This window comes from Anarrhichthys ocellatus, unplaced genomic scaffold, assembly GCF_004355925.1.
Source record: "Anarrhichthys ocellatus isolate YVR2014 unplaced genomic scaffold, GSC_Weel_1.0 scaffold61, whole genome shotgun sequence".
In the NCBI taxonomy this organism is placed as follows: Eukaryota; Metazoa; Chordata; class Actinopteri; order Perciformes; family Anarhichadidae; genus Anarrhichthys; species Anarrhichthys ocellatus.
In genome coordinates, this window is record NW_022280091.1 from 869,084 (window position 1) to 881,401 (window position 12,318).

Sequence of the window (12,318 nt, forward strand, 5' to 3'; positions counted from 1 at the left end):
TCAGATGGGAAGAAAAATGATTGAATACATTCTTGTTATACAGTTTTTGTTTGATATAGCAGTTAATATTCCACAATTCTGGACGTATAGAAAAACTACCAGATGTATGTTTTGAATGGCCACACAATAGCCTTTATTTGGAATAACTTAAATAAAATAAACATTATAATACAAATGCCATCCCGCTTGCGTCTTTTGAGACTTTGAAGGCAGGGATAGAATAGACTGTGGCATATGCGACCATTTTTGGTCCCAGAGAGCAAGCGCACTAACGTTTCCTTTAACCGCCGCCTCTAGTCCATCCTCGGCCTCTGCCATAGACTGTATATATTATGGACATGGTTTCCGTGACGTCACCCATACTCTTCTGAAGAGCTATTGTGAAGGTGAAATTTGTCGGCTCTAGCGGTCGCCATCTTGGCGGTGATGACACAGCCTTCCGCTTGTTCAGCAAAATGTGGCTGTTAGTGCATTTAGTAACTTTCAGGAACAAATAACTTTAAAAGGCTTTGTACTAGTTGATTAATTAACCTCAAGAAAATATCCACTGATTTACAGACATCTCTTTTTGGGTATACTGGGTACATTTGGGTATACCGACCCGGGACGGTGGTTGACTCCAATATCAAACCACATTTTTATGCTTAACCAACCCTAGTTCGTGCTCTCTGGTGAACAAACTGTGATACTTTTTCTAAGTGACTGCAATTCCTTGTTATTTATCAGCCGACATATAATACAATATTATATGCATATATCTCTGATATGCTAATGTTGGCAGATATAGAGACTCTTACTTTTACACTTTATCCTTGTTTATAATCTCTCATGACTCTATTTCCCTCTCTCCCTCCAGGGACGGCATTCACACTCCTCCACAATGCTTGTCAGCCTCCACCTTCCTCCCTCCCATCTTCAGGACAAGCGCTTCGTCTCCCCCTCCTCCTCCCCCCATCATCCTCCTCCTCCCCCAGACCCGTCCTCTCACCTTCCTTATTCTCGGCCTCGGCTGACTCCGCCCTTCCTCTCCTTGTCCTTCTCTCTGCTCCTCCTCTCCATGCTCCTCCTGCCCGTCTGCGAGTCTCGCAGGGGCGGAGGTCCAGGTACGGGGCCTGGAGGTGCCCCAGGGGGACAAGGTGGCCAGAGGGGAGGCGGCACCCAGAGGGGCGTCGTCATCCCTCCTCAATACTCTCCCGCCTTACCGGTTCTTCCCCCAATCAATCCCAAACTGATCAACTCCCTCAGTATAGCTGTCATCCTGGTGGGCAACTCTAGTGACGTAGCCCTGGGGGCTGGACTTGAGAAAGAGGACTTCCTCCACATCCCTTACCCTCCCAAAGTCGAGTTGGTCACCATGAATGAGACCGACCCAAAGAGCATCATCAATCGGATCTGCGCACAAATGACAAGGAACTCTCTGCAAGGTGTAGTGTTCGGAGATGACACGGACCAGGAGGCCATCGCTCAGATCCTGGACTTCATATCTGCCCAGACACACATTCCCATCCTGGGCATCAGGGGAGGCTCCTCCATGGTCATGGCTGCCAAGGTAGGAAAAAAAATACTAATGAACTGTGAACTGTTCATTAACGATTTGACCACCCTGCACGATAATCAGGGCAAATTATTGGCGGTGAATAGTGAAGTGGGAATAGATAAGTTGTTGCTTCTTCATCCAGCAATGTGATTTGATTATTCTAAAATAGCACCTTGGTGAGCCTATGGATTCAATTCAACATCCACCGTCAAGAACCTGCAAATAAGAGTCATTACAAAAGTTTTATTTTGTTTTTTTTAGCATGAGCTTCTTGGTTCATTTAAGATAATAAGGAAAACAAGGGAAACACTTTATTTTTTAAGATGCATCAGCCTCCCACCACTCAGTGCTGCCTCCCATTCTATTCCAGCCTCTCTGCTGATTGATGTCGCTGTTAATTGACCTCCTCTGTGAGCCTGACGTCATATTGAAGCTCCTCACAGCGAGTCGACTCAACTCTGAAAGGACTGCCAGCGTGAGACAAAAGACCGCATAACAAGTCAAAAAAACACATCTCTGTGGGAACGGGGATAAAAGAGATTTGGCACAAACCAAGCTACACAAGGAGAATCCATGATCCAGAAATGGAACAATAGCTTTGAAATGTATCCTTAAATAATGTCGTTAATAGGCTTAGCAACGTTTAAGTCCCACGGAAGAATGACAGAATCCATACGACGCTGAGGTTGGGGTTTTATTAGCTTGTCGATGCAGGCTACCATTTGTAGAAAATGGGACATGCAATAGAAATCCTCTGCAGTTGTGATGTTGGTGTAATACCATCGGTAATGTATTATATATTAAGTGCTGTTTGATTGATATTGGTTGCGTAGGTCCAACATATTTGAGTTTGACATTTTTTTATTGACATTATGGAATAGTGGTTTGGCAAATTAAATCTTATTATTATCTGATTAGCTTTTTCCAGAACTTTCAGCCCCAACTCATGGTCTTTATATGCGCATGGAATTTGTTAAACCTCCAAGTGGGAAAAGTAGTATGTTTTTCGTCGGCGTGAGTGAACGAGACATAAAGCTTGCAGTTTTTCACTACTAATCCAAAACCGGTCCAAAATAAGCCGTGGAGGAACAACCTTCAAAACTTTTGGAACAACTACATTATAATTCATTACCGAAAACAAAGGATACATTGGCTTTCATTATGATGCATTCAAGCTCTTCTCAGTAAGAAGCAGAATGGAACAATTATACTGCTATCATGTTGTGTTTAAATGTAATCCGGGAAAATGTAGTTTTTTTGCGAGAAACTTGAACAGATACAGATGTTTGAAGGAGATGTTTTCACAGCAATATAAAATCTATATTAGAGAGAGTAACACGACGTGTTTCATTTACTAACACTAGGTTGAAAAAAATAGTTTTATTTAGTAATCAGATAATTGTTATAGATTACAATAACAAAATGAATTTAGAATTCATGACGGTTTACACTGACTGCGGGATGGTTGATATTATTTCTGGGTAAAAATAAATGTTAGTCTGGAGCCTTGCTTTCAAGGCTTCAAAGACTTTGTTCTTAAAAAAGAAAATTGGAATCAGCAAAAATCTGAGTCGGCAGGGCATGCTTTTACAAAAACGGAAATCAGATTTGGTCAAGAAAATTGCAATGGGTGCATTTATTTTCTTTTTTTTAAAGTTAGGAAGTGTATTGTGAGTAAAGATGTTTTTGTCAAGCATTTCTGCAGTTAGAGACTGATGAAGAGTTAAAAAGATATATTGAAATTGAATTGAAATGTTATTATAGTCGTCATATACATTAGGTACATGTATATAATATGAAATATAACTTCTGTATTCAACCCATCCCTAGCTTATTGGGAGCAGTGGGCTGCTGAGTGGCAATAGCACTGATTCAAAAACGAGTATCAGATACCATGCTGCAAAATAATACAAATTAAGATTACATATGGTAAGTAGTCAGCAGGACAATGAAAAAGAATGTCTGAAAACCACCATGAGCCACCTCAGGGCCAGGACAGGGGCCAAAAAAGGAGCGAGGCCAGGACCACAGGTGCTTTTTATATGCTGGCACTGATTGGGGGCTGCGTTCACAACCCTACACTTTCTTCCCTGGGGAGCGTTCCCGACTACACTTTGTATGATTAAAACACTTTAGGTGTTTGTCTAGTGACCATGGTTCATGTGCTATGGAGGACTTTGTGTTATCATGAGAAGTTTATTGTTGTTTGAAGGCATTCTAGCTCCAGCACAAACTAAACAATACATGGTAGAAACTTAATTCTCACACCGCAGTTTCCTCCTGTGGAGAATCTGATATGATTGTGGACAACCTTGCTGCATAAATCTGCATGACAATCAGACAAAGTGATTTCTTGAAATTACCCCAGTTAAAGGCTTCACATTAATGCCATTTGTGTGCAACGTGAAGACACGTTCCATAACAAACATATTTACCAATGTCATTAGCTCACTGAATGCCCTAATTAAGAAAACGGGTTGTGTTGGATAAATTGCAGCAATTATGATGGATCACAAACAACAGACAGACAGTTTTAATCTGGAATCTGACAACCAGCTTTACTTGTTGCTCCAATGAACATTTATATCAAGGGAAAGGGAAGAGAAATAATCTAATAAAAGCTCCAATTCAAAGAGAATTACGTTAATGTCCCCACAGCAAGGCAATACCTCCAGTGTTCAGAAACACTCTTAATGACTGTACAGCCTGTCTTCATCTTCTATAAAAGACCGTTGCATATGAAAATCCAATTGTGGACTTGTTGGAGGAGATATGATCGGATAAGAATAACGGAGTGATTTTACTGTTGAGATAAAAAAAGAAAGGAACACGAGAATAAAAGAGGGGGGGGGGGGGGGGGTTATGAAATAACTTGTGTGGGTGTGAAGGAGGAAGAGGCATTTGCTCAACATTTAATTACCACATTTTACAGCTGACAGAGAGACAGAGGGCACAAACTGAGAGTGACAAGAAGCAAAGTGTAGATGAGAGTTTAACTCATCAAACTGAGCAATTTCAACAAATTTACTCTCAGAACAGAAGATGTTGTAAAAATAATCTCTCAAATCTGCATACTGGTTAATTTAGAAATGTTTCTGGTGGTGCGGCTGAACCCCCGTTAACCAGCACATGTGACGAGTGACATTTTAAATCCTTATTACAAACCACTTTGCCATCACTTTTCCATGGATCTGACACCACGCATCTCCGTTCTCCATGAGCCCGCCTCACACAACTCAGCTCTGAGCTCCTTAAGAGTAGATAACGTTGTGGATAGGGCTGTATCCTCTTTTCCTTTCTCAGGCTATGATTGAGGTTTTCGGATGAAGCTGTTGTCAAATTTCATGATGTCCTTACCCTTAAAGAATAGGAAAAATAGTTGTTTTTTTTTGTCACTGTAAGTTATGGTGCTGTTAGATTGCTGCTAGATCGCCTTGTGAAGACAGGTGCGTGCCTCTCTTTGTGTGCGGCGAGCGGGACAGAAAACGTTTGTCCGCAGTGAACATCTTGTTTTTTTTAAAAAGGATGGATGCCAATGAAAAACATTGCTTTTTGGTAATGATTACATCCGTGATTTTTAAACAAATGTGGACCGAGGACTGAGCGCTGCATCGCTCGATCTGTTTGAAACAGAGAGGGGGGGGGGGGAGGGAAGGTGGACTATTAGTAATGTTTCAGCAAGTTAGTAATCATAACAATTCGAATCGGTGTTATGAATGAAGCTTCGAACTATTCTGTACAGCCATAGTTATGGATATGATTTGGATGATCATATTAAAGATAGGATAATAATGTTACAAAGAATGGACATGGACTTTTAAAAGAAATGCTTACATATTTTAAATAAAAGGTTCACACTCCTTTATGAATTACAGAAAGCTTAGCCTAATTAAAGATTCTGTTTTTTTCAACCTGAGCCTCGCCGCCGCTCCCTGGCGATCGTCGATCTCAAGTGCCCACGATTGGACGATATAAAAACAGAGATGATCGCCGACCCCGGCTGAGGCACAGCAGCACATAAGCAAAAAGAGATGTGTGTATATGTGGAGGGGGAGGCTGCATTAGACATCATTTGATGGTTAACACAGTTCTTGAGTAAATGTGTGTGGACACGGTCTGCATGGCAAGCACCTGCTTATATTTCTCTCTACATACTGAATAAAAAAAGCGGTGACAGAGGGCGAGAGACGAGAAATGATTATTTCGTAGTCTGACAAAAGCAGTGCTACGTGAGAAAAGGGTTTAAAAGCCCTAGTCATGGAAGGATGGGGGGAGGGGGAGGTGTTCAATAGATGAATGAATAGATTAAAGCGTAAAAACAGAGGTGGAAACACAGGGGAAGAGGATCAAAAACAGGGTGGTGAGGCTGAGAGGGAGCGATGAAGAGGGACATTGTATTTCACTGTGGTGAAGTAGGGACTTTTAGTGCCACTGTCGCTGTCTCTATGCGTTCTTTAATGTTTTATTTATAGATTTTCAGTCACGCCAACCAAGAACAACATCAAAACCCTTCACCTGATATCCATATTCACACCTATTAAAGTTTAAAATGATGATACAATACTAGAGCTGGTTATTTGATTAATTAGTTACTTACTTTTTTTGGGGGGGGGGTTAAAATGTCCCAAATTCAAGCTCTTTAAATGCTATTTGCTCTTTTTTTGAAAGTCTTCTACATTAGTTGATTGAATCATTTTGGACACGTGGATTAACAAATTAAGCATTTTTAAGACTTCACCTTGGGCTCTATTATATTCTAATTTAACTTCTTTCCAAACTATTAATTGACTGATCAAGAAAATAACCTATAGTCATGGCAGGGAGATGCATGTTGTGTGTGCAATAGAGCGTGAGTGATTTTCCAGCACCAATAACCCAATTCCCTTCAGGTTGCCAAGTCCATCCCTTATCAGTCCACAGTTATGTCCAATCTATTGTGCTGTGTGCTGAAGTCCTTCTATGGGGGGCAAACCACTTGATTTATTCATATCTTGTCAAGGAGTCATTTGATTTCCATTTTGAAGATTGAACGAACGGGTTTTCCCCTTTTTATGGCATTTGATCTTTAAACTGCATTATGCAACACACTTTACAGTCTCAGGCGGCGATGGAGAGACCAAATAAACCGCCCGGCTGCAGTTTTCCTTCCCAGTATTCTAATGAATCATTGACAGATGCAGGTATAGGCCCATTATGAACCAAACAATTTGCACGCTTCCATTGAGCCATTAATTCACGCCGTGCCATTTGTTTGGTATTGGCATAATAGGACGACGGAGTCGGCCAACACTCGACTCCAGCTCTGGCGACTAATGAGGTCTTCCAGATCTTTTGTTGGGACTTAAGCTGTGCGTGTGCGAGCTTTTTGTGTGCGTGCGCGGACACGTATACTGTATGCTGGTGTTCGATGTTAATGGCCTCTCTGCCTGTTTTTGGGGAGATTAAAGCTGTTGTTTTCACTGCAAACAAGTGCACTGCATCCTGAATCCATTTCTAATAAACTGTCCTCTGTGTGTCTTTCCAATCAACACTGCCTACAAGCTACAAGTCCATAACCATGCAGCAGGCTTAAAGTTCTAGCTTGTTTAAAATGACTCTCTCTCGGGTTGAAAAAACTCTGCCAGGTGGTTCTTAGTAAAACTCGTGTATGAATGTGCCGCTGTGTCATGGCTCTCTTGTGGTGTGATTTCTCTCATTGAAAGAGAGTCAAAATACTGTACATAAGGATAACAAACTGCCAATGCAATGCTTTGGAAAAGGCTTCTTTTTTTTTTTTCAAACACTTGTTAGTTAAAATTCAGGGATTCACCACCCCTTGATTGATTACTGCAATTATACACCCTCTCTATCTTTAAATAGGCATCATCTGCGCAAAAGTGTGTGAGGCCTTCTTGCAAGATAGACGCGACCATGGAAGTAAATTATTTTGCTGACATTATTTGACATCAGCCAGACCAGTTAGTAGCTATACAACAGTGATGTGCAGCTCCTTGCTAATCTGCAGCAGCTGACATGATTGTTTGAGCACTCTTGTTTCCTCTTCCTATTGTTGTCATTCCCAATTTGTGGTTTTAAGACTTGCTGCATGCACCATGTATCCCATTATGCCTGCTGGTTGTACATGAGGGGATAATGGACCGCCTCTGTAATGCCGCCTTTCGCAATTAGGACCAATCCCAAAAGGCAAGAGAATTAAGGTACAGTCTCCAATAATACGCTGCACATGTGCAGAGGGTACAGAATCAACACCGTCCTCTTGCCAGCGGCTGGTTGATTTGCTTCACTCACTAGCCAAACAGACAATGGTAATGTATTGAATGGCTGCTTCATTTTAAACATGCTCTATTCATTTGCCCAGTGGACAAAATATTGCTCCTCATGCAGCTATTACCTGATATTATTCTGTCACTCCCGTCCCTTTAGTCCTATTATTTTTCTTGACTAGTTTAGAAAACAGGAGAGTCCGCTTCATTTCCGCTCCATATGTCAAATGTAACTTCCACTACTGATGCTGATGCACTCGAACAACAACAATATAGCTTGTTTGCAAGAGCAAAGAAAAGTCTGAACAAGCTGTCAGTTTGAGCTGGCAGTCCAGCAGCTGTAAGACTACTTTTAAATTATTTTAATTGGCGTGTTGAGATTACTTTGTAGATATGAACAGTGAATAAAATGACTAAAACAACAGACATGCTCCATGTAATGATTACTTCATTACCTCATCTTCTCCCTGTAAAACTAATCACATCCTATTAGAGCTTCAAGCTCACTTTCCCGCTCTCTCTCACCTCCTCCATCTATTTTCCTGGCTTTGCCGAACATTTAACCCCTTTAAAAGTCCAACAGATGGAGCCTGGAATAGAAAAAAAAATCTGCTCTGAAATAAAACGTCCATTGTGTGTCATTCCTGTGGTCCTTGACAGCTAAATGTGAATACTGTATACGAGGACACGAAAGCTACAAATCAAAAGGCTTTGAGCTGCTCTTTTGTCAGTGAGTGCAAGCTGTGACAACGTCCGGAGGAGTGTTCTTGGGATGTGTTAGTGATGTAGTTCAATCAGCCATGTTGTCCGAGAATTACATTTAGGGGGTCACTAACATTGGTGGGGCTTGTCCTCTGGGGATCGTGAATGTCTGTACAACATTCCATGGCAATCCATCCAATAGTTGTTGAGATCTTTCAGCGTGGACCAAAGTGGTGAACCAATCGTCGGTCAGACTGAATTCCCTGACCGACACATATAGAATAAAGTAACTTGAGGCACAAAACAGGATGTGTTTAGTCGTTCAGTATTTAACCAAAAAACCCAGATCTTTCTGTACTCTTAATCAGAGTCTTTTTGTTGCCCAAACCAAACCATATGCAGCACTACAGTACAAACGTACACCTCCAAAAAACATAGCCTATTTGGGAAAATAAGTAATTGATTTCAATGAGACGGGGTTATATTTTTCACATCCAACTTCCTCTCATCGCGTGTTGAAATCTCAGCTACACCGTCTTATTGCCGATGCAGTTCTTCAATCTTACAGTATGTATACAGCAGCAGCAACAGAGAGCGCTGTACAGCAGGTGGATGTTGCAAGTTTTTGTGGAGCTGTGATGTTTCGCGTCAGTGCTGCATCCTGAGAGCGGGCAGTAAGATTGTTCTCAGGCTTTCTCTCACTCACTCACTCACTCACTCACTCACACACACACACTGAAATTTGTCCCTCTCCATCCTCATCATGCCATTTTTTTCCTCCTGTCCTCACCTCAGCCCTCCTTCTCGCTTCGTTATTGCATTGATCTCTGAAATGCCCCCCTAATCTGGTGATCAATGTGGTCCCACCCTCGCTGTCCCATGAATTCGGTCCACGCTCGCCCAATGAGCTTTTTCTGCAATCCAACTTTTCCTGATAACTTTCTAGATTTTAATTGTGCCCTTCAAATGCGCTGCAAAAAAATAAATCCTCTCCTCTTCCTCTTCCTGTCTGTTTTCTCCTCCTCTCCCTCGTCTTTCTCTTCATATAATGAGCTCGTTTTATCAGCGGCTGTGCTGTGCGTGAACAGGATGAGTAATTTTGGAGATCACAGGAGGCTTCTCAGCATTGCACTGGGTTACAACAGGTTGTCAGAAGGCTTTGGGAGCCTCACTGGCCTTCTCCCTGCCAGCAGTAACTATCTGGCCTTTTAACATTGCAGCTTATGGGACCTAATTACCCAGCTAATCTTATTATGTAAGATAAAGTTGGCATAATTTTCAAATGAATTGACATTAAACTTTTGTGACACAGAATGCCAATCACAGCGTAGCTTCGGCCAGCTCTGACCAGGGTCCGACAACTATCCGCCTCTGCTCCTGAGACTCTCATGCAATCGTTTCAGATTCACTTCATTTTCAGACTGGTTTTGTGGATTTGGAGCTCATCGTGGTTAAACGTGTCATAGTGATACTTGTTACCGGGAGAGGTTGGAAGGAGATATACGTTTTTTAAAACGTTACGTTTCCACCTAAAAACTTGTGGAGCTAGCATTAGCAGAGTACATTATTAGCAATACATCAACCAGCGTTAGCACTGCTACGCTAACTACTGAAGGTATACTGAATGCATACATATGCTCCTTTTGCTTTGTAATGATTTGTAACAGCTATCGAAGACCTACCCGACTTTACAGTGTTGTTCCTTAATTTCATTGTTTTCTGTCTCGATCACCAGGTGATGTGCTGGTTCACTGTTACACTGTGATCTGTAGCTTTAGCTTCTACCTTTATCTTTTTTTAACCTGTTTTATCTGCTGAATTAGTGTGGCATCCTTGAAACATCCTTCAAACGCATATTGTAGACCCTATGTCAACTTCTCTCTATAGTTAGTTTTTTCCAAAAAAAAGTAGATATTATTTCTGCAGGGAGTGCAGTTAGTGGCAGTGTGGGCTCCACTACAGTGTACAGTGTTTTGAAGATGTCAGTTCCAAACAACTTAATTGGTTGATGCCTTTATTCTCTGTGCGAAAGGTCAGTGAAATCAACCTAGTATCGGAAAAATAATTACAATATTGTGTTCTGGATGATATGTATATTCATGACATGAACAGATTGAAAAGAATATACGTCCCCGGTGTCTAATGGCCTTTATACGCTGTCATTTGACACATTGTCATTTTAAAAATATTGATTATAGCAGCTTCAGAGAGCGGTCATATAAATATTTTTTGTCAATTGTAATTTTAAAAAAGGCACGTTCAAATGATGCCAATAAGGATGTCAGATAAGCGAACGCTCAAATGTGTTGTTCTGATGGCAGTCTGACAAACAGCATATTTTGGTTGTACTGTTGAGAGGGTTTGTTGTGATCGCTGACTGACAAAGAAATTGTTCCCACGATCTTTGAAAAACAAGCATTGATGTGATTGAGTGATGGAATCGTGTTCTGTGTTGTTCTGCGTATGTGCCAATCACAGCAGCTGTCTGTGTTGGTTTCAAATCAGAACATCAAGTGTTTGCCAGTGGGATTGAACACATTGAAGGCGACAGATGTCTCAGTTGTGATATCATAGCGCATTTATCTGGTGAAGCCTAGGTGCTCAATATTAAAGCTGGTGTACAGTAAAGCAAGTCAGAATATTGTATTGTTACCAAGCAGCAGTATACTAAAGGCCATAAATAATACATAGTATAGCACGATATTCATGCACAATTCATTTGTCACAGCTTTCAAATCCTCAACCTCAACACTGTGCTGTTGCCTTAAAAAGTTCAAGATGACCTTCCTACAATTTTCGCCATTCAGTGTCATTAGGGTTTCAAACTTGAAGCACTGTGCACAGTGCTCTCTCACTGTATTAAATTCAGCTTTTTTTTTTTTGAAGCTGTTCATATTAGAGGGAACTCTGGTGCCATCTCACATGACTTTGAACTTCATCATGTAGTGCTTTTTTATGTGTAGGGAATACAGAGAGAAAAAACAGTCAGCTAGAGATAAAAAGATACAGAGATAAGAACCGGCGCAGAAAGAAAGAAAACGTGTCACATAATGTGGTGGTTTTCATGGTTTTGCGTCAGACTGAGGAAGGGCTCTTAAATACGGAGAGAGCCGGCTGACTTGTGGGTATTTAATCCCAAACAGGCAGAAAGGTTGAGTTTGTTCTTATTGCATGGAGCTGGGGAGGGCAGTCATTTATTCATCAGTGAGCCTCCATTAGTTTTCACTGAGATAAAGAACGAGAGAGAGAGAGAGAGGCGCGATGGACGAAAGAAGGAGAAAGACACATTTTGGTGCAGAAGGGAAGTTTTGTTGTTATATCAACACTTTTCAATACTGGATTTTTTAAAGGGTTGATATATTAGCCCATGTCACATTAACACATAACATGGAATGCATGTGTGTGTGTGTGTGTGTGTTAGCGATGAAGAGCGGGAAGTAATATCTGTTCGTTGCAGCTGGTGAGTCTCTCTCCAGTAGCAGGGACTGACACATCCGGCTCAGTGGTCTTTATCTTCAGTGAGAGTGACACCCAATGAGTGGCACCCTCACCAGCAAACGTTCTCTCAATCTCTTCTCTTCTCTAAGGGCAGATGCGCATGCGTCGGAATTGTGTTTGTTGGTTTTTATTCAGTTTTAAAACACTTTCTTATATCGCACTTCCAGATCGTTTTCCCTACATCAACAAAGTGATAATGTTAGCGACTGGCCGCTCGAATTGCTTGCTAATGGAATAACCTTGAACGGCAGTAGAACACCGGTGCCTGATCCTTGCAGTGAGCCCAGTAAGTTGGGCTCTTGCTGGTTCCTGTAAACC

General features: G+C 41.4%; 1 protein-coding gene across 8 annotated transcripts in view; it reads left to right on the plus strand.

Annotated features, from left to right (window-relative positions):
• grin2bb (glutamate receptor, ionotropic, N-methyl D-aspartate 2B, genome duplicate b) overlaps nucleotides 1-12,318 on the plus strand; it is an 86,275-nt gene that overhangs the window by 20,539 nt on the left and 53,418 nt on the right. For all 8 annotated transcript variants that reach the window (XM_031872043.1, XM_031872041.1, XM_031872045.1 and 5 more), the window contains one exon: nucleotides 857-1,549. In XM_031872043.1, coding sequence (XP_031727903.1) covers nucleotides 857-1,549 — 693 coding nt within the window. The remainder of the gene's footprint in view (nucleotides 1-856; nucleotides 1,550-12,318) is intronic.